Below are 21,981 nucleotides of genomic sequence, written 5' to 3'. Positions count from 1 at the left end.
AGCCTTCCACTAGCTCGTGGAACACCCCAGTTTTCGTAATACCCAAATGAACTGGCGAAGGGTTTCGTCTCCTCCATGACCTGCGTGAAGTAAACAAGACAATCCAACCAATGGGTCCTGTCCAAACGCTGTTGCCTATGAACTCTATGATACCGGAAGGACAACCTTGTGCTGTCCTTGATATTAAGGACTGTTTCTTCTCGATACCCCTGCATGAGGAGGACAAGGAGCGGTTTGCTTTTTCCGTCGTGTTCCCAAACAGCCAACGCTCCAACCTACGCTTCCAGTGGAAAGTGCTGCCCCAAGGAATGATCAACTCACCCACTATCTGCCAGATTACGGTGGATCGGGCATTGGCACCGGTCCGGCGCAGTAACCCGACTGCGACTATCATTCAATACATGGATGATATTTTAATCGCTGCACCATCAGGAAGTCAGGTAGACCAGCTAGTGTCAACGGTTTCAGAAACTCTAAAAACAAACGGGTTCGAAATTGCAAGCGTGAAAATTAAAAGAGGACCATGCGTAAGTTTTTTGGGAGTGGAGATCACAAGTTCTTACGTAACCCCCCCCCAAATAAAAATCCGTCAGAACATTAAGACACTCCATGATATGCAACAGTTAGTGGGGTCCTTGCAATGGCTCCGCAACTGTTTTGATCCCTCCCGAAATCATGGTCCCCCTGTACGATCTTTTGAAAGGAAAGAACCCATGGGAACAAAAAACTCTGATGATAGAAGCAACGAACTCTCTCGACTTTATCGAGCAACAGGTGTCATCAAGCACGCTCGCCAGGTGGAACCCGAATATACCACTTGATCTGTATGTACACTTGACGGCGGGGGGGGGAGTAGGAGCATTAGCCCAGGGCCCCCCTGAAAAAGCCCAGCCAGTACAATGGATAGTCCTAGGAAAAACGTCACGTGCATTTTCTCCAGGAGTCGAGTGCCTTGGTAACCTCATCATGAAAGGCAGAAAACTCGCCCTAAGGCACCTAGGCATCGAACCCGCCAGGATATACCTACCCTTCCGCAAACAGCTTCCAACGCAATCAGTGGCGATGTCAGAGTATCTGGCCATAGCTCTCGTCGGATTTGGTGGAGAAGTCCGGTACGCCACAAAGCCCCCCTGGGCTCAAATGCTGACAATTGTCAACATCAACCTTCCACGGAAGATCGTGGACCGGCCCCAACCGGGACCAACGGTCTTCACAGACGCATCCTCAGCGACCTCAACCGCGGCAGCAGTATGGCAATCGGGAGGAGAATGGCACTGCATTAAAATGACCGATTGTGCTCTTTCAGTCCAGCAGCTAGAAGCGACGGCCGTAGTACTAGCGTGCAGACTGTTCCCAGCAGAACATCTTAACATAGTAACTGATTCGATGTTTGTGGCCAAACTTTGCTTGGCCATGTCAGGGCCCGGCGTGTCAACATCCACAACAGCCCTAATGCTGGAAGAAGCACTTTTTTCTCGAAAGGGCACTATATCGGTCATCCATGTCAACAGCCCCAGCCCAATTAAAGGGTTTTTCCAAACCGGTAACGACAAAGCAGACGCCGCTGCAAAAGGATTGTGGACACTAAGAGATGCCCGTCAGCTACATGAGTCTCTCCACATCGGAGCAAAAGCGTTAGTAAAGAGATGCGGGATCTCAGTCACTGACGCAAAACACATAGTAGCTACATGTCCCCACTGTCAGAAAGCACCACTGTGGTCCAGCGGGGTGAACCCCAGAGGTCTTAAAGCCTCCGAGGTGTGGCAGACGGATTTTACACTCTGCCAGTTGCTAAAACCTCGAGCGTGGCTAGCGGTAACTGTAGACACATATAGCGGGGTGATTGTAGCCACTCAACACCTTAAGACTGACTCTAAAACAACCATCCAACATTGGCTGACAGCCATGGCGTGGCTTGGCGTCCCTAATCAGATCAAAACGGACAACGGTCCAAATTTTGTTTCTAAATCAGTTCAGGCATTTGCTCTGAAATGGGGTATTACCCTAACACACGGCATCCCGTATAATAGCACGGGACAAGCCATAGTAGAACGAGCGAATCAAACTCTGAAATCTAAATTGGAGGTATTGGCAAAAACAGAAGGTTTTGTCAACGCCATTCCCCCGGGAGACCAAGCACGCCTACTAGCAACTGCTCTACTAGCACTGAATCAATTCCCCAGGGGGGAGGAGGTGAATAGCCCCACCCAAAAACATTGGGCCACTCGAGCACTAGAAGAAGGCCCGTTGGTCATAATTAGAAATGAGCTGGGAGAATGGGAACAAGGGTGGAAACTGGTTCTGACAGGGCGAGGGTATGCCGCTGTCAGAAAAGATGGTAGAGTTAAGTGGTGCCCGCTTAAGTCTATCAAACCAGACCTTCAGAATAAAACTAATGAAAACTGTGAGTTTTTGTTCACAGGACCGGATCATCGGACACCCCCGTAACCCGTACACCCCGGTGGCAAGCGTCCCGTCCAAACCTGGGAGTTCCACACTGACAGAATCCAGACAACGGCAAAATAGCCTCCGCAGGGGGGGGCTGCAATGCCTTTGTGTGATCCTGATTTCGGAGCTTGTCACTATAGGACAGGCAGAACCAAACTACTATCACCATCAACCGTTCAGATGGATCCTACGGGACCCTGCAAGTGACCGAGTGATAAGGGAGAACGTAACAGTAGGTGCCCCAACTTTTACGATAAAAAATAGTGACTTATTCTCCATAATTGGACGCGATTCATTATGGGGAACATACTGGTGTCCCAGTTCAAACCCAGGAAAAAGTTATTGTAACTATCCAGGATACTGGTTTTGTGGGTATTGGGGATGCGAGACCATTGTGACAAGTGATAGATGGAAACCACAAAAAGAAGATGAATTTTTGCGAGTAAGATGGGGACCAAATAGGTGTAAACATCCAAAGTTTGCGAGCGATGGATTACTATATGAAAAAGGTACTTGTACCCATTTGATTTTGGAAATCCTAAACCCGACCAATACGGGTTGGGTTGTGGGGAAAATGTGGTCAGTATTTCTTCACAACGGGTTTAAAGATCCAGGAGTAGTGATACAAATCATTAGAACCATGCAACAAGTACCCCAAGCAATCGGGCCTAACCCGGTTCTTAACCCACAAACATCCAAACCTTTAATACATAACACCAAAAATAATACCGAGGATACGGCTCCCAATAACACCAAAATTTTGACAACTTTAGAATTTGAAATGCCCCCCCTATGGAAGTTGTTGAACTCAACATACCAGATATTGAACTCTACAAATCCAAATATGACAACAAACTGCTGGCTTTGCTATGACGTAAGGCCCCCTTTTTATGAAGCAGTAGGTATACCCTCTAAACCAGAACTAGTGAATGGGTCTAATCCTGTACAATGTATATGGAACACTGAAAACAGCCCAGGAATGACGATGCAATATGTATCAGGACAGGGCAGATGTGTCGGCGAAGTACCCCCCGAGAAAAGGCGTTTATGTACAAACGAGACCACACTAGAAAAAGGATCAAAAGGTGATTGGCTAGTTCCTGCGAACAACACCAAATGGCTATGTTCGAGAATTGGAGTTACCCCATGTATATCTCTTAAACTGTTCAATGGAAGTAATGAATTTTGTATACAAGTAATAATTATCCCAAGAATCATATACCATCCTGAAGAATTTATATATAATCATCAAACCCTTTTAACTTCTCATCATATAGAAAAGCGAGAACCCTTTACCGCTCTGACCATAGCTACCCTACTAACTGTAGGAGCCGCAGGGGCAGGAACAGGAATAGCCTCATTAGCTGAACAAAACCAGAGGTTCCACTCCCTTAGAATAGCAGTAGATGAAGATTTGGTTCGAATTGAACAATCGATCAGCGCTTTAGAAACGTCATTGAGATCATTGTCAGAAGTAGTTTTACAAAATCGTAGAGGATTAGATCTCATGTTTCTACAACGAGGCGGACTATGTGCTGCATTAGGAGAAGAATGCTGTGTATACGCAGATAACACTGGGGTTGTCGGAGATACCATGGCCAAACTTAGGGAGGGTCTAGACAAAAGAAAAAGAGAAAGGGAAGCCCAACAAGGCTGGTTTGAATCATGGTTTAACCGTTCACCGTGGTTAACCACCCTGATATCTACCTTGATAGGACCGATCGCAATGATCATGATAGCACTGATCTTTGGACCCTGTATACTGAATAGGCTCGTGTCGTTTGTCAAGAGCCGACTAGAGAAGGTTAACATCATGCTGGTAGAACACCAGCAACTGCTTTAAGGATGTACCCACTCAGTGTTACCCCCAGTTATCCCTAAGTTACCCCAAGTTACACACCATTATTACCAGTTACCCTCTAACTTCCACCCGTTCACTGTGCCTTATGTTTTTTATTCAAGTTTATGACATATACTTTTTAAGATTGTTATAAAGTATAGAATAAGAATAAAAATACAATTTTTTTTAGGATTGTTGTATTTTAGCCAATTTAGTTATGCATAGGGAGGGGGGAAAATGTGGGTAGTTAGGGTCTGGCGGCCGGAAGATGTCGCGCTGTACGGGAAGATAGGGCCCCTCTCCTAATAGCCAATAACGGTTAGTTTATGGTGTAAGCAGGCGGAAGTGACGTTGTAAACCTTAGCTATATAAAGCTGTGTTACTCATCAATAAACGCCATTTGCTGTCCACCATATTGGTGTCTGCAAGCCGATGGCCCGAGCGGCCTGGGGTGGGTCGCCATGCCGTTCCTGAACCAGGTCGCCGCACCTCAGAAGGCAACAGCGGGGTAGACATTGTCTTCCTAGCCGGCGCCAGCGGGATAGACCTGGCCCCCCTAGCCGGCGCCGGCGGGGTAGACCTGGCCTCACTGCCGGCGCCGGCGGCATAGACCTGGTCTCCCAAGCCGGCACCGGAGGGGTAGACCTGGTCTCCCAAGCCGGCGCCGGCGTGGTAGACATGGCCTCCCAAGCCAGAGCCGGCGGGATAGACCTGGCCTCCGTAGCCGGTGCCGGCGGGGTAGACCTGGCTTCCCTAGCCGGCGCTGGCGGGGAAGACCTGGCCTCCATAGCCGGCGCCGGCGGGGTAGACCTGGCCTTCCAAGCCCGCGCCGGCGTCTTAGACCTGGCCTCCCTAGCCGGTGCCGGCGGCGTAGACCTGGCCTCCCTAGCCAGCGCCGGCGGCGTAGACCTGGCCTTCCAAGCCCGCGCCGGCGTCTTAGACCTGGCCTCCCTATCCGGTGCCGGCGGGGTAGACCTCGCTTCCCTAGCCGGCGCCGGCGGAGTACCCCTGGCCTGCCTGGCGGCGCCGGTGGGGTAGACCTGGCGTCCCTGCCAGCGCCGTCGGGGTAGACCTGGCCTCCCAAGCCGGCGCCGTCGGGGTAGACCTGGCCTGCATGCCGGCGCCGGCGGGGTAGACATGGCCTCCCAATCCGGCGCCGGCAGGCTAGTCCTGGCCTCCCTAGCTGTGCCAGCATGGTAGACCTGGCCTCTCAATCCGGCGCCGGAGGGGTAGACCTGGCCTCCGTAGCCAGCACCGGTGGGGTAGACCTGGCCTCCCAAGCTGGGGCCGGCGGGGTAGACCTGGCCTCCCTAGCCGGCGCCGGCGGGATAGACATTGTCTTCCTAGCCGGCGCCGGCGGGATAGACCTGGCCTTCCAAGCCCGCGCCGGCGTCTTAGACCTGGCCTCCCTAGCCAGCGCCGGCGGCGTACACCTGGCCTCCCAAGCCGGCGCCGTCGGGGTAGACCTGGCCTGCATGCCGGCGCCTGCGGCGTAGACCTGGCCTCCCAATCCGGCGCCGGAGGGGTAGACCTGGCCTCCCTAGCCGCCTCCGGACGCGTAGACCTGGCCTTGCTAGCTGGCGCCGGTGGGATAGACCTGGCCCCTCTAGCCGGCGCCGGTGTGGTAGACCTGGCCTCCGTAGATGTGCCAGCATGGTAGACCTGGCCTCCCAAGCTGGCGCCAGCGGGGTAGACAAGGCCTGCTTAGCCGGCGCGGGAGGGGTAGACCGGGCCTCCGTAGCCAGAGCCGGCGGGGTAGACCTGGCCTCCCTGCCAGCGCCGGCGGCGTACACCTGGCCTCCCTAGCCGGCGTCGGCGGCATAGACAGTGCCTCGCTAGCCAGTGCCGGCGGGGTAGACCTGGCCTCCCTGCCAGCGCCGGCGGGGTAGACCTGGCCTCCCGGTCCGGTGCCTGCGGCGTAGACCAGGCCTGCTTAGCTGGCGCGGGAGGGGTAGACCTCGCCTCCCAAGCCGGCGTCAGCGGGGTAGACCTGGCCTTCCAAGACGGCTCCGGCGGGGTAGACCTGGCCTCCCTAGCCGACGTCGGCAAAGTAGACATTGCCTCGCTAGCCGGCGCCGCCGACGCCGCTAGGGAGGCCAGGTCTACGCCGCCGGCGCCGGCAGCGAGGCCAGCTCTACCCCGCCGGCGCCGGAAGGGAGGCCAGGTCTACCCCACCGGCTCTGGCTACGGAGGCCCGGTCTACCCCTCCCGCGCCGGCTAAGCAGGCCTGGTCTACCCTGCTGGCGCCATCTTGGGAGGCCAGGTCTACCATGCTGGCTCAGCTAGGGAGGCCAGGTCTACCCCGCCGGCGCCGGCTAGGGAGGCCAGGTCCACCCCGCCGGCGCAGGCTAGCAAGGCCAGGTCTATGCGGCTGGAGGCGGCTAGAGAGGCCAGGTCTATCCTGCCGGCTCTGGCTATGGAGGCCAAGTCTATCCCGCCGGCGCCGGCTTGGGAGACCAGGTCTACCCCGCCGGCACTGGCTACTGAGGCCAGGTCTACACCGCCGGTGCCGGCAGGCAGTCCAGGTCTACCCCGCCGGCGCCGGCTAGCGAGGTAATGTCTACGCCCCCAACACGGGCTATGGAGGCCAGGTCTACGCCGCCAGTGCCGGCAGGGAGGCCAGGTCTTCCCTGCCGGCGCCGGCTAGGGAGGCCAGGTCTACCCCGCCCGCACCGGCTACAGAGGCAAGGTCTACCCCGCCGGTGCCGGATAGCGAGGCAATGTCTACGCCGCCGATGGCGGCAAGGGAAACCAGGTCTACGCTGCCGACGCCGGCTAGGGAGGCCAGGTCTACGTCGCCAGCGCCGGCTTGGAAGGCCAGGTCTACCACGAGGGCGCCGGCTAAGGAGGCAATGTCTACGCCGCCGACCAGGCTAGGGAGGCATGGTCTACGACGCCGGCGCCGCCTAGGGAGGCCAGGTCTACCCCGCCGGCGCTGGCTACGGGGACCAGGTCTACCCCTCCGGCGCCGGCTAGGAAAGCCAGGTCTATCAGGCCGGCGACAGCTTGCGAGGCCAGGTCTACCCCCGCCGGCGCTGGCTACGGAGGCCAGGTCTACCCCTCCGGTGCCGGCTATTGAGGCCAGGTCTACCCCGCCGGCGCCGGATTGGGTGGCCAGGTCTACCATGCTGGCACAGCTAGGGAGGCCAGGTCTATCCTGCCGGCGCCGGCTAGGGAGGCCATGTCTACGCCGTGGGCGACGGCTTGGGAGGCCAGGTCTACCCCGCCGGCACCAGGTGCGGAGGCCAGGTCTACCCCGCCGGCGCCGGCAGGGAGGCCAGCTCTACCCCGCCGGCACCGACTAGCGAGGCAATGTCTACGCCGCCGACACCGGCTAGGGAGGCCAGGTCTACACCGCCAGCACCGGCTACGGAGGCCACGTCTAGCCCGCCGGCGCCCGCTAGGGAGGCCAAGTCTACCCCGCCGGCGCCGCCTAGAGAGGCCCGGTCTACCACTCCGGCGCTGGCTAAGGAGGCCAGGTCTACCCCTCCGGCGCCGGCTATTGAGGCCAGGTCTACCCGCCGGCGCTGGCTACGGGGACCAGGTCTACCCCTCCGGCGCCGGCTAGGAAAGCCAGGTCTATCACGCCGGCGACGGCTTGCGAGGCCAGGTCTACCCCGCCGGCGCTGGCTACGGAGGCCAGGTCTAACCCTCCGGCACCGGCTATTGATGCCAGGTCTACCCCGCCGGCGCCGGATTGGGTGGCCAGGTCTACGCCGTGGGCGACGGCTTGGGAGGCCAGGTCTACCCCGCCGGCACCAGGTGCGGAGGCCAGGTCTACCCCTCCGGCGCCGGCTAAGGAGGCCAGGTCTACCCCGCCGGCGCCGGCAGGGAGGCCAGGTTAACCCTGCCGGCGCCGGCTTGGAAGGCCAGGTCTACCCCGCCAGCGCCGGCTAGGGAGGCGAGGTCTACGCCGCCGGCGCTGGCTACGGAGGTCAGGACTACCCCTCCGGCGCCGGCTATTGAGGCCAGGTCTACCTGGCCGGCGCCGCATTGGGAGGCCAGGTCTACCATGCTGGCACGGCTAGGGAGGACAGGTCTATCCTGCAGGCGCCGGCTAGGGAGACCAGGTCTACGCCGCCAGTGCCGGCTTGGGAGGCCAGGTCTACCCCACCGGCAGCGGGTACAAAGGCCAGGTATACCCAGCCGGCGCCGGCTAGGGAGGCCAGGTCTACCCCACCAGCACCGGCTGCCGAGGCCAGATCTTCCCCGCCGGCGCCGAAAAGGGAGGCCAGGTTTTCCTTGCCGGCGCAGACTAGGGAGGCCACGTCTACTTCACCGGCACCAGCTTGGGAGGCCAGGTCTACTCCGCCGGCGCCGGCAGGGAGGCCACGTCTTTACCGCCGGCGCCGCCTAGCGAGGCAATGTGTACGCCGACGACACCGGCAAGGGAGGCCAGGTCTACGCCGCCGACGCCGGCTATGGAGGCCAGGTCTACCCCGCCGGCGCCAGCTAGCGAGGCAATGTCTACGCCGCTGACGCTGGCTTGGGAGGCCAGGTCTACCCCGCTGTTGCCGGCTTGGGAGGCCAAGTCTACCCGGGCAGCGCCACCTAGAGAGGCCAGGTCTACCCCGCTGGCGTCGTTTAGGGAGGTCAGGTCTACCCCGCCGGCGCCGGCAAGGGAGGCCAGGTCTACCCCGTGGCCCTGGCTAGGGAGGTGATGTCTACGTCGCCGATGCCAGATAGGGAGGCCAGGTCTGCCCCGCCGGGGCCGGCTTGGGAGGCCAGGTCTACCCCGCCGGTGCCGGCTAGGGAGGCCAGGTCTACCCCACCGGCGCCGGTGTGGGAGTCCAGGTCTACCCCGCTGGCTCCGGCTAGGGTGGCCAGGTCTACCCCGCGGCACTGGCTACAGAGGCCAGGTCTACCCCCCCGGCGCCAGCAAGGGAGGCCAGGTGTACGCCGCCGATGCTGGCTATGGAGGCCAGGTCTACGCCGCCGGCGCCAGCTTCGGAGGCCAGGTCTACCCCGCCGGCGCCGGCAGGGAGGCCAGGTCTACGCCGCCGGTGCGGGCTTGGGAGGCCAGGTCTACCCCGCAGGCGCAGGCTAGGGAAGCCAGGTCTATCCCGCAGGCGCCTGCTAGGGAGGCCAGGTCTACCCCACCGGCGCCGGCTTGGGATGCCAGGTCTACCCCGCTGGCTCTGGCTTGTGAGGCCAGGTCTACCCCGCGGCACTGGCTACGGAGGCCAGGTCTAGCCCCCCGGCGCCAGCAAGGGAGGCCAGGTGTACGCCACCGATGATGGCTATGGAAGCCAGGTCTACGTCTCCGGCGCCGGCTTCGGAGGCCAGGTCTCTCTCTCTCTCCCCTTGCCTCCCACTCAGGGCTGACCCCCTGCAGTCCCATGGCCAATGGTCCCTGCAGCACTGGGGCTGTGGCGTCTGTGGGGAGAGCAGCCAGGTCCTGGGCCCAAGAGAGGAGCTTTCTCCCCACCAGTTCCTCCCATCCATGTGGGGGACAGCCCCTCTCTGCCTGCCCCCACACCCTGGGTGACACCTGAGGGCTGAGGGAAGGTGCTGTCCTGGGGTAGCTCTGGGAGTCCCTTTGAGATGGGGTTTGTCCCAGGGCGGCAGGGTGAGTCCTGAGCCCTCCTCCTCACTCAGCCCTGGCTCTGTGGGTCCCCTGTCCCCAGAAGCACTGACCACAGTCTGGGTCAGCAGAGTGCACTCCCATGGCACCTGCTGCACCTCTCTCCAGGCTCCTATTCAGAGGGGTTCCGGACCAATCTGCAGCCCTACCCTGGGGACAGCGAGGAGGAGGATGGTCTGGGGTCAGCACCAGGTAATAGGGTGTGGGAAGGAGTGGCTGCCTCCTCCCTGCAGGCATGTGAAGAACAGCGGTGTCACTGAGTGTCACTGTTGAAGTTGGGGAGGACATGGGGGTCTCCTGTGGTGCTGCCAACACCCCCGTCTGAGCCTCGTGTCCCTGCATATCCTCCCATGCTCTGCTCTGCATGTGTATCTTCTCAATGTCAGCACCTCCCCTCTCCTTGAAGGCATCCCTGTGCTGCCCGGAGGTGACCCAGTGGATGGCTATGATGATGCCAGGGAGGTTTCTGACCCTGGGGAGGATCCTGTGTCTGGGCAGGGAGACTGGGAGATGCCCAGGGCACCAGAGGAGGGAGAAGGGCCCAGGGATGCAGCTGGAGGTGAGAGAGTAAGATAAGCACTGCCAGTTCCTGGGTGCTGGATGAATTGGTGCTGTCCTGAGAGAGAGCCCAACCTCCTGGGGTGAAGGAACGTGTCCCAGGAGTTTTTCCTGGGGGTCTGTAGGTGGGAGAGGGAGCGGAACATCTCAGGACTGGTGAGGAGAAGGGAGGAAGGTGATGTAGAGGCCAGGAGGGGCACCCCAGGGGGCAAATGGGCAATGGCCTGCCTTGCTGTTTGCAGGGGGAATCCTGTGCTCCCAGAGAAGTGCTGGGTCCCCTGGAGCTGAGGCAGATGCCTGGTCCCTGTCCCCAGAGAGCACAGGCTATGACGATGCTGAAGAGGGGTCTCAGGCACATGCCCCTGAGGACACAACGGCTGTGACACCGGAGCTCAGTGCACAACAGTCCCTGATGCCAGGGCAAGCAGAGCCCGTCCCTGCCGTGGGGCTGGGTGCAGCCAGGAGGAAGGAGAGGTCTGTGCAGCTGGGAGAGCCGTGAGCACCAGGGAACCGTCTCCCTTTTCCCACAGGCAGCAGAAGCAGCTGGGTATTTCCTCTACTTTTAGCACCCTGTTTTTACGCTGTTCTTATTAAAAGCCTTTGGGGCTTTGAGCCAGAGCTGGTGCTTGCCTGCCCAGGTGTCAGGGTGTCTCCCTGAGGCTGACTGGGGGGAGAAGAGCACAAAGACATGGCGGTGGGGAAGGGACACATCTCAGGGACAGCAGTCTTGGGGTCAGGCTGTGGGGCTGCAAGAGCCAACAGTCCCTGGGGAATATTCCTGCTGACAGTTCCATCCCGCCAGCCACAGTGTGATGGGTTAACCCTGGCTGGGTGCCAGGTGCCCACCAGAGCCGTTCTATCACTCCCCCTCCTTCTCAACTGGACAGGGGAGAGAAAATATAACAAAGAGCTTGTGGTTCGAGATAAGGATAGGAGAGATCACTCACCAATTACCGTCACGGGCAAAACAGACTCAGTTTGGGGAAAAATTAACTTGATTTATTACAAATCAACCAGAGTAGGGTAATGAGAAATAAAACCAAATCTCAGAACAACTTCCCTCCACCCCTCCCTTCTTTCCGGGCACAACTTCACTCCCAGATTCTCTACCACCCCCCCAGCAGCACAGGGGGACGGGGATGGGGTTTACGGTCAGTTCATCACACGTTATTTTCTGCCGCTTCATCCTCCTCAGGGGGAGGACTCATCACACTCTTCCCCTGCTCCAGCGTGGGGTCCCACCCACGGGAGACAGTCCTCCACGAACTTCTCCAACGTGGGTCCTTCCCACGGGCTGCAGTTCTTCACAAACTGCTTCAGCATGGGTCCTTTCCACGGTGTGCAGTCCTTCAAGCACAGACTGCTCCAGCGTGGGCCCCCCATGGGGTCACAAGTCCTGCCAGAAAATCTGCTCTGTGGGCTCTTCTCTCCACAGATCTGCAGGTCCTGCCAGGAGCCTGCTCCAGCGCAGGGCTCCCACGAGGTCACAGCCTCCTTCGGGAACCCACCTGCTCCGGCGTGGGGTCCTCCACGGGCTGCAGGTGGATATCTGCTCCACCGTGGACCTCCATGGGCTGCAGGGGGACAGCCTGCCTCACCATGGTCTTCCCCACGAGCTGCAGGGGAATCTCTGCTCCGGCGCCTGGAGCATCTCCTCCCCCTCCTTCTTCACTGACCTTGGTGTCCGCAGGGTTGTTTCTCTTACATGTTCTCACTCCTCTCTCCGTCTGCCGAATACCGCCGTCCCAACTTTTTTCCTTCTTAAAAATGTTATCACAGAGGCGTTACCACTATCGCTGATTGGCTCGGCCTTGGCCGGCGGCGGGTCTGTCTTAGAGCCAGCTGGTATGGGCTCTCTCGAACACAGGGGAAGCTTCCAGCAGCTTCTTACAGAAGCCACCCCTGTAACCCCCCTCACTACCAAAACCTTGCCACGCAAAACCAATACACACAGCTTCCATCAAAATGGTCCTTTGCAATTTCCCGTCATGCACCTCAGCAAGAGCACCCATCTCCTCATCCCGGCATTCCCTGGTCGTTCTTTCCCCTAGGCCCTGCCTGGGCCACGCTGGTCGAACACGGCCGAGGCCGTGGCAGAGCTGCCGTGCTGGGGCGAGCCCTGGGCTGTAGCCCCACAGAAGTGAGCCCTAAGTTTTCCATCATGCCGTGAACACCCTGGCCAGCCCCAGGGTGTATCATGGCCCATGGATCACCTCCCACAGTGGTTAGGAGGCAGCTCTGCTCCCCACTGCCCTGGCACAGGGTGCTGAGCCACTTGCTGGGGCACACGGGCTGGGATTGCCCCTTTGATGGCTCTGCCAGGACCCCAGTCTCCATGGGCTGCTCCTGCTGCCTTGGGCCCTTGCAGACCCCAGCTGCTCATGAGCAGCTCTTTCTTTTTCTGGGCAGGGACTGATGGCTGTGAGGGGCTGCAGCTGGGCTGGGCAGTGCAGTCTGGTGGGTGAGGAGGTTTGAGTAAGGGAACTGGGGACTACTGAGACACTTGTGCTGTGGGTCCTGGGTCTGGTGCTGGGGGGATGGAGAACACAGAAGTGTATGCGATGCCAGGACATGCAGAAGAGGGTAAATTTGGAGAGTAAAAATAACATGGAGTGGTTGAGCTGGGGCTGTTGTGACGACACGGTGTGAGAGTTGGTGACCTTCCATGCTGGAACGCAGGGGAGCCACTGCTGGCATTTGTGTCCCAACTTGTGCCCTTGCAGTAGGCATGAACTGATGCAGAGCGATGTTCATGTGGGGCCCCAGAGGGATCCCGCTGTGCTCTGTATCTCCCTGCTGATGCCCAGAGAGGAGCACATAGGTGTTTCGTCAATCATTGCAGCGGGGCCAAGAAACTCTGCTTGAGACTAAATAACACTGGTGCCCAGGCACTACAGTGGCTGATCCTCAGCACGGCTTTCTCAGCTGTCCTGGGCACATCAGAGGTCTCTCTGTGACAGACCTCTGGAGGGAGAATGCTGCCATTGAGGCCTCAGCTCCAGGGAGTGCCTCTCCCTGGGACTGGGGGGATGGTGGCCTCAGGTCTGGGAACTGAGGAGCAGGTGGAGGAGGTGTATGAGGATGGGAGCAGACTGTGCACCATCGAGAATGACAAGCAGGAGAGAGAGGGGGTCTTTGCAGAGACCCCGCAGAGGAAAGATCCCAATCCGTGTGGAGCAGGGAAGGAGGGACAGCTGGAGAGCACCCCAGAGGAGCACTGAATGGAGAGTCCTGCCCAGGGGGAGGCTGGGGACTGTTGGTGCTGGAGGAAGGCTCCTTCTTAGCCACAGATCTGCAGCTACAAGGCAGGGACAGTGCTCTGACAAGGGGTGAAGGAGCAAGCAGGGCTGGGGCAGGCTGGAAGGCGGCAGATGGGCTGTGCAAAAATGAAAGGGAGCAAATCACTGCTGAAGCCCGGGGTTGAACCAGGGACCTTTAGATCTTCAGTCTAATGCTCTCCCAGCTGAGCTACTTCAGCCCTGCCCCAGCAGCCCTTGTCCCTGTGCCACCCGTGCCAGGCCACAGGCTGACACAACGGAGGAGAGCTCCTCAGGGAGGTTCCCAGGGAAAAGCTGTGTCCAGCCCTGGGCAGAGTGGACCTGGCCCCTCTCTGTCTCCAAGGCCAGCTGGGCTCCAGGTTTGGTGGAGGCCAGCTTACACTCGTGTGTGTCAAGATGTGTGTGGGCCTTGTACAAACGTGACAGTGGCAAAGATACGTGGGCAGACCAGGCATGTGCAGTTGCAAAGGCGGAGGGTGGAAGAAGTGTGGGGCTGGTGGAGATAAGGAAGACCTTATCTCCTTCCCCATGGAAGGCCTCTCCCCACCCTTTTCTCCCTTGCTCAACTTCCCTCCTTAGCTCACAACTCTTCTACCTCCTCCCCCCTGAGCAGTGCAGGGGGTGGGGAATGGGGGGTTGTGGTCGGTCCATACCAGTTCCTCTTTGCTGCTCCTTCCTTCTAACACTTTTCCCATGTGGTCCCTCCTATGGGCTACAGTCCTTTGACATAAACCTGCTCAAGCATGGGCTCTCCTCAAGCCACTATTTCAGGAATTATCCAACGTCTCCAGTGTTGGGTCGTCCACAGGCTGCAGGGATTACTTTCTCCACTGTGGTCTTCTCCATGGGCTGCAGGAGACCATCTGCTCTGGCACCTGGAGCAATCCCTCCTTCTTCACTGACCTTGGTGTCTGCAGGGCTGTTTCTCACACTTTTTCTCCTCGCTCCTCTCCCACTCTAGCAGTCGTGTCCTTTCTCTAAATATACCTTCACAGAGGTTCCCCCAGCTTTGCTGATGGGCTCAGGTTTTGGCCAGTGGTGGGTGCATTTTGGAGCCAGCTGGAACCAGATGTGTCTGGCATGGAGGCAGCCCCTCGTCTCTCCTCACAGAGGCCTTCCCTGCACCACCCCTGCTACCAAGATGTGGACATGGACACCAATAGACAGTGTAAAGCTTTGACTTGCTAAATGACATCCCCTGCTCTTCCCTCACCAAGAAAAACAGTTTAGTCACTGGGGAGGAAGAAAGAGAACAGAGAGGGTCTTGATGCTGTGCAAACATGGTTCAGCAATAGCTACAACTTTGGTGTGTTGTCAACACTCTTTTGGTCACAGATCCCAGACATAGCACCATAGGGACCCCCATGAAGAAAATTAACTCCACCCCAGCCAAAACCAGTACAATGTGCCTGGAAATATTTCCAGGCTTAGCTACTCCATTACCTTCCCAGGGAGAGACGTAAGGCTGATTGGCCTGTAGTTCCCTGGGTCCTTCTTGGACATAGGAGGGACATGTGATTTCTTCCAGTCTTCAAAGGACTGTATTGAGTGCACACCCGAACTGAGGCAAGAGGATTCCCACCACCCATGGGTTTGTGGCAGGAATCGGAGGGAGCTGAGTCCCTGGGATGGATGCACTCGACTCTTTGGCCAAACTAGTGGTAGTTTGGTTCAGGCTCCGAAAGAGGTAAAGGCCTAGGTATAACAGGACCAAGAACCTCTCTGGATCCAAGCTATTCTCTGCAAACCCACACAGGAAGAGACTGACATGGTGAACATTGATGCATATGGGCTTGGAAACTGGAACAGCGAGCATGCGATTAACACATGAATAGCAGGTGTTTCCTCCATGGCTCATTTGTCAAGGAACAAAGAAAGTTGTGGGTACAAGGAGTCTCATGCATATCTTCTCCATTGCATATAATTTGACTGCAAGCCAACCACTTTAGGCCATAAATATGACAGCCTAAGTGAGCCTTCTTTGAGCTCTCCCTGCTAAGCAGCTGGCTGCACGGCAGTGATCTCCCCTTGAGCTGGGAGATCTCTCAAGGTTCTCGAGGCTGAAAGACTTCTTACCATCTGCAGATCTTTGGGAAGTGACCAATATCACGTATAACCTGGTATGATAGTGCTCTATACAGCTTTTGTATTGGTACCTTTGATTCTGTGTTGGTAATTTTGAATCATTTTTATCTCCTTTGTGCAGTAAGTGATAGAGTGAACCGTGCCATCAAACTTTGTTAAGGTTCAAGACAACCACTTTTGCTGATACCTCTGGCAGTGATTCTTTAAGCCTGTCTGTGACAATTTGGTGTGCTTGGCAGAATTCTAAATCAGGATCTGCGACAGGAGACCTTAGTGCAGCCATGCAATATATAAAGGCAGCTATTAAGAAGATGGAGAGAGACTTTTTACCAAGGTCTGTAGTGACAGGACAAGGGGTAAGGGATTTAAAATAAAAGAGGGTAGACTGGACATAAGAAGAAAATTTTTGTAGTGAGACATTGGGATAGGTTGCCCAGAGAAGTTGTGAATGCCCCATCATTGTCAGCGTTCAGGGTCAAGTTGGATGGGGCTTTGAGCAAGCTGATCTAGTGAAAGATGTCCCTGCCCACAGCAAGGGGTTTGAACTAGGTGGTCTTTAAAGGTTCCTTTCCAACCAAAACCATTCTATGATCCTAGGAGTCTGTGATTCTATTCTTATCAGCTTCCCTCTTCTTAGTATCAGGCAGGTGAGTAGAGGTTCAGAGAGAGGAGAATAGCCCGGGGCTGAGAACACAGGCACAGGGGACGGCACCCTGCTGTGATCTGCTTCCCAGCCCTGCATCACCACGGGTGTAGATGGCATGGCCTTGCATCAATGCCGTGGTGCTGTCATTCAGGCAGTGGCACATAGTCACCGGACCCCTTTGGGAGGCCCTGGGATGTCTGCCCCCCACCAGCTCTAAGAGGGCATGGCTTTCCTGGAGGTTGGGTGCTGTGTTTGCCTACTGAGTGGAGTTGTGTTTGCCACCCAGGCACCTGGCATGGCACTAGAGGCTTTTCGGATATTTTACAAGGCACATTCAGGTGCCCTAAACATCTGATGTCATTGTGGGTGGCCAAGATCTCTCCATTCCCCCTCTGGCCCTCAGCTGATGCTCAGGGAGGAGGTGGCTATTCTCAGACATTTTTCCATCAGGGCTTGCAAACACTTGCACATGTCTTGGACCACCTCTGGCACCTCAGTCATCCCAAAGTATCTGTATGGGAGCACCTGAGTCCCCAGTGACTAAAGTTAAGAGGCTCAGAGCAGGGCTCACACGCTGGCAACTCTTTTGTGGACACCTGAACTGAAGCAGGAGGCTTCCCAGCTCCTCTGGGTCTGTGGAGTCAAAGCGGGGAGCTGAGTCCTGCTTCAACCCAAGGGCTTCCTGGTCAGGATGAGAAGCCTGCATTGCCTCAGCTGAATCCCTGGCCTGCACAAGGGAAGCCAAGCCCCTCCCTGGCCCTGTCTGTGTGTCCCTTTTCTTGTGGGTGAAGAATATCGATGTCCAGAGGGGAACGTTGACACCTGTCACAGAGAACCGCACTCTGGCAGGGCAAACCATGCTGCTGGAATCATCAATCTTTCTCTCTACTGTTGGTGATTACTTCAGGTGTTTTTGCAGCATGCTCCCCAGGGGTGTCCCCAGTGCCTTTCAGGAGCTGTCAGTCCCAGAGCTCCAGAGACATCTTCAGGGAGCCCAGAGCAGGCAGAGGAAATGGTGCCTTGGGCTGGTCCTCTGCTGCTGGGCTGGGCCTGGCTGCTGGGCTGGAGCGAGCTCATTACAAGGAGACAGCACTGCAGAGAGACAGCTCTGCCCAGGAGCAGCTCCTCTGCAAAGCGCAGCAGGGCTGAGGGCACTGCCTGCAGGCACCCAGGGGAGAGGAGTGAGGAAGAGGGAGGTTAAAGGCAGTCAGCAGTTGGAGGACAGAGGAGGGCTTGTTGCAGGACACATCTTCACCCGGTAGGTCTCTGACTGCAGGGCAATGCACAAGAGTATCCTGAAGGGATCTCCAAAAGCTGGCACAATCCACAGCTTGTGAGCTCTCTAAGTAAAACTCACAGTTTCTCTACAGCAGACAAGAAGGATGTGCTCCAGAGCAGGAATTCCCTGCTGCACCACCAGAAGGACAAGGCGTGACAGCTACCTTTTTCCAGGGGTGGCTGCAGGGGTGTGAAGGCATTTGTGCAGGGCACCCCCCTGAGCTGTCCTTTAGAGCAGGGTGCCTCTACCCCAGGGGGCTGTGTACCGGGGCACAGTGATCAGTAGGTCTGCTAGGAGGCTGTTAAAGTGCCTTGAGCCACTGCTCTGCCTATGGACAGCACCCCCTTTTCTGGACCCATCAGGGTTGTTCTGAGCTGCCCTTTTGCACCTGCAAACAGGAACATGCACCCAGCCAGTGCTCTGCAAACAGAGAGGTTTCTGTAGGTCCAAGATAGGTGTGCAAAGGTTGGGATGGTGTCTGTGAGTGCTCACAGGGAAAAGAAACGGGATAGGAAAATATCTCCCAGGAAAAAATCTCCAGGCAACAGGAATATGATCAGGGGATGAGAGGAAACAAAACCCAGAAATGTTGTGGAAGGGAGCATCCAGAAAATTCTTTATGATCTCCTCCATTGCAGACCCCTTTCTCTGAGCAAGCATCCTTGCCTCCTCTCCCTCCCAGCAAAGCCTCTGCCCTCAGAGCTGGGGGGTCCAAGGCACGAACCATCTCCTCAGCAGCCAGAACTCCAGCAGAGCCGTGGGTGCAGCTCTCCAGCCACGTGCCCATTTCCCTCTGCAGAGCTCAGGGCTGAGAGCATCTGCCTGGCAATGTTGGTGTCTGGGAGGAGGTCTGAACAGCTGAGTAAGCAGAACTTTCCTGAGTGCCCAGCTGCCTCCCTGCTTGCCTCTCTCAGCCAGACCCTCACTGCATTTTCCCATGTGTCTCCAGTTGTCTGTGTTGTTTGTATTGTTATTTCATCCTTGCTGTCAGGCTCTCTGGGAATGGGAGTTTCAGCTGCAGAGTTACACTCTGACCTTGTGGGTCCTCCTATGCAGGTGTGTCCATGGAAATGAGGTGTCGCAGCTTTCACCTGTGGGGTTGTAGGAAATGCAGTCTGTGGGGCTGGGGAATGAGCTGGTTTTCCCTAGATTACATGTAATCATTAGAACATTGGCTATCTCTTTGGGGTGGCTTTCCAAGCTGTGAGCTGTCCTTAAGCATGAAAATCTTCACATAGCATCTTTTTGTTATCTGAAAGCCCACAAAGAGAAGTGTGGAGATGCAATGACTGAGGAAATGTTGTTGGGTTGATGAAATGAGCCGTGTGTGTCCTTGGCTAGAAACAGGGTGCTGAGACCTTGAGAAAGGGTGAGGCATTTAGTGGTCTGCAGTGGGTCCCTCTCCTTTCAGTAGTGTCTGCTGGCTTTTACTGGTACCATGGGAGTGTGATCACCCTCCATCTGAGAAAACTGCAAGCACAAGGTAGCTGGGAACAAGCCCAACCAATTCCATTCACTTCTCAGTAAGCCACAGTGAATCCCGTTGCCTCTCATGTCTCACAGCTGGTCACTCTGAGTGCAGTAGAAATGCGCACGATTTCTGATTTCAGAGAACACTCACAGGGAAGGATGGGGGAAGTAGGTAAAAAACCCCAAAGCCCCTAAAACTTCTTTCTGCCACCCACTTTCTTTAACACTGGGAGTGCAGATGCTGACAAACCCTCCTGTGTTAGGAGTGATTTTATCTGATGTATTCTGAATATCAAACCCAGCCCCCCCCGCCACATCCCCATATACCCACTGCAGTGGGGCTGGGTCGACTCCTCAAGAGACAATGGGCAGAGGCCCTGCTCCAGCACAAAGAGCCACAGAAAATGAAGCCAAAGACCAAAGGCAGAATGAAAGATTCTCCTAAGGAAGGAAAAAGGGTGGGTGTTTGACAGGGGGAGGGTCTATGAGAAATATCTTTGGTTTTACTCAGAGATGTTTCTGGTAACTTCTCACTGCCTTTTCCTCCTTGGACAGTCCCCTGTGTCCAGAGGACGCATGTGCCCAACAGCAGTTCCATGACTGTGTTCCTCCTCCTGGAATTTGCAGACACGCGGGACCTGCAGCTCTTGCACTTCTGGCTCTTCCTGGGCATTTACCTGACTGCCCTCCTGGGAAACGGCCTCATCATCACCACTGTAGCCTGTGACCACCGCCTCCACACCCCCATGTACTTCTTCCTCCTCAACCTCGCCCTCCTCGACCTGGGCACCATCTCCACCACTGTCCCCAAATCCATGGCCAATTCCCTCTGGGACACCAGGGCCATTTCCCACCCAGGATGTGCTGCTCAGGTCTTTCTGTTTACCTTTCTGATGTCAGCAGAATTGTATCTCCTTACCGTGATGGCCTATGACCGCTATGTTGCCATCTGCAAACCCCTGCACTACGGGACCCTCCTGGGCAGCAGAGCTTGTGTCCACATGGCAGCAGCTGCCTGGGGCAGTGGGTTCCTCTATGCTGTGCTGCACACTGCCAATACATTTTCACTACCCCTCTGCCAAGGCAATTCTGTGGACCAGTTCTTCTGTGAAATTCCCCAGATCCTCAAGCTCTCCTGCTCGGATGCCTACCTCAGGGAAGTTGGGGTACTTGTGGTTAGTGTCTTTGTGCACTTCTATTGTTTTGTTTTCATTGTGCTATCCTATGTGCAGATCTTCAGGAGTGTACTGAGGATTCCCTCTGAGCAAGGACGGCACAAAGCCTTTTCGATGTGCCTTCCTCATCTGTCTGTGGTCTCCCTGTTTATCAGCAGCGGAATGTTTGCCTACCTGAAGCCCCCCTCCATCTCCTCCCCATCCCTGGATCTGGTGCTGGCAGTTCTGTACTCCGTGGTGCCTCCAGCTGTGAACCCCCTCATCTACAGCATGAGGAATCAGGACCTCAGGGATGGCATTAGAAAACTGATTACATGGACTTCTATTTAGCTCCGAGAAACATCCCATCTCTCCACAAATGACTGCCAGGTTATTCCACACCAGTCCTGACCTTTTTTTTTTGTTCTCTTTATTGTTATTGTAATTTTTATTCTTAATTTATAATATTCCTACAGTAATTTTTGGATTCCTCTTGCTTCTACAGAGGTATGAACCCCCTCTTTCTTACCTGGAGCCTCTCTAAAGGTGTCTAATGCTTGTTGAGAGCTGAACACATTACAACATCTGTGTAATAAAATGAGATCTCTTCTGTGCTGCGCGTGAACACTGGGCTTGTCTTCCAATGCTGCTGTCAGGAGTTGCTCAGGGTTCTGCATGACTGCAGGAACAAAAGCCTCTCAGTTGACTTGTGACCATGTAGAGATCAAGGACTGGATTTAGGACTCACCCGTCAGTGCCTAGTGACAGTGGAGGCCATGGCTGGTCACTGAGTGACATACCCAAGGCTGTCACATGTCACACGGGGCAGACAACATCATTCTCAAGGGGAAACTGGAGCTGCCTGGAGATCCCCCAGGGTCTCCGGGGACAGAGTGTGCCGGAGGTGGGCAGTGAATGTGAGAGAGCACCCAAGGTGGAGTCACCGAAGGTGAAGTGCCGAATTGCTGTATCCACAGGGAAACAAGGACTCTGCAATCCCAGAGGAGGCAGCAGGGACCATGCAGCAAGCATAAAGGAGTCTGGAGAGTGATCAGTGTCACCCCCATTCAGTGGAGACCCACTCATCTCTAGTGTTGATGCAGACGAAGGCTGTGGGTCACTCAGAATTGCTCTGTCAGGGCTTGCAGGCACTTGTACATGTCTCGGACCACCCCAGCACTGCAAATGCAGCAGGCCACACAAAAGTGTGAGTAACTAACTGCCACCCTCCATCCCCACTGATTAGAGAAGGAGCTCAGACCAGGTACTCGCATGCAGGAGCTTCTTTTGTGCACTTCTGCACTGCAGCAAGAGGGTGGGTCTGTGGGGTGCATGGGGGAGCTGAATACCCATCCCCTCCGAGGGTTTCTAACCAGAGGCTGGATATCTGCGCTAGCTCAGCGGAGTCACTGCCCTACAGAAGGGGAAATGGACCTCTTGCTGTCACTGCCTAGGGACAGAAATGGGGGTTAACAGAGGGGGAAATCTCCATCTCTTTTAGACACCTGTTCTCTGTGAAATCTTGCTCTTGGAATTAGCTGCCCTCCACTCTTTGGAGAGGGAATTCAAGGACGCAGTGAGAAAATTGAGTTCAGAGCCCTTTTTCATCTAGAATGCCTTGCCCAGCCCTATGCAGTCA

The 21,981-nt window shown here is 56.3% G+C and overlaps 1 protein-coding gene and 1 non-coding gene across 2 annotated transcripts; one reads left to right on the top strand and one right to left on the bottom strand.

Moving 5' to 3' along the window:
* The first annotated feature begins 1,062 nt into the window (after positions 1 to 1,062).
* LOC128138323 (olfactory receptor 14C36-like) lies at positions 1,063 to 20,693 on the top strand. Its single transcript, XM_052779622.1, has 4 exons — positions 1,063 to 1,206; positions 2,423 to 2,680; positions 12,482 to 12,570; positions 19,700 to 20,693. Exons 1-4 carry the CDS (start codon positions 1,063 to 1,065, stop codon positions 20,691 to 20,693), a joined length of 1,485 nt encoding a protein of 494 aa, XP_052635582.1.
* On the bottom strand, positions 13,836 to 13,908 carry TRNAF-GAA (transfer RNA phenylalanine (anticodon GAA)). The gene has a single exon. It is a non-coding gene; the product is annotated as a tRNA-Phe (tRNA).
* Positions 20,694 to 21,981: the final 1,288 nt, after the last annotated feature.

The sequence above is a fragment of the Harpia harpyja genome, unplaced genomic scaffold (assembly GCF_026419915.1).
Source record: "Harpia harpyja isolate bHarHar1 unplaced genomic scaffold, bHarHar1 primary haplotype scaffold_39, whole genome shotgun sequence".
Lineage (NCBI taxonomy): Eukaryota > Metazoa > Chordata > Aves > Accipitriformes > Accipitridae > Harpia > Harpia harpyja.
This window is presented reverse-complemented; position numbering and strand designations above follow the sequence as displayed.

Coding starts and splice junctions, on each gene's coding strand:
- LOC128138323 (XM_052779622.1), top strand. CDS start 1,063: ATGTCAGAGTATCTGGCCATAGCTCTCGTCGGATTTGGTGGAGAAGTC. Junction 1,207..2,422: donor GGCCCCAACCGGGACCAACG/GTCTTCACAGAC, acceptor TTTTGTTCACAG/GACCGGATCATCGGACACCC. Junction 2,681..12,481: donor TGATAAGGGAGAACGTAACA/GTAGGTGCCCCA, acceptor TCTTTCCCCTAG/GCCCTGCCTGGGCCACGCTG.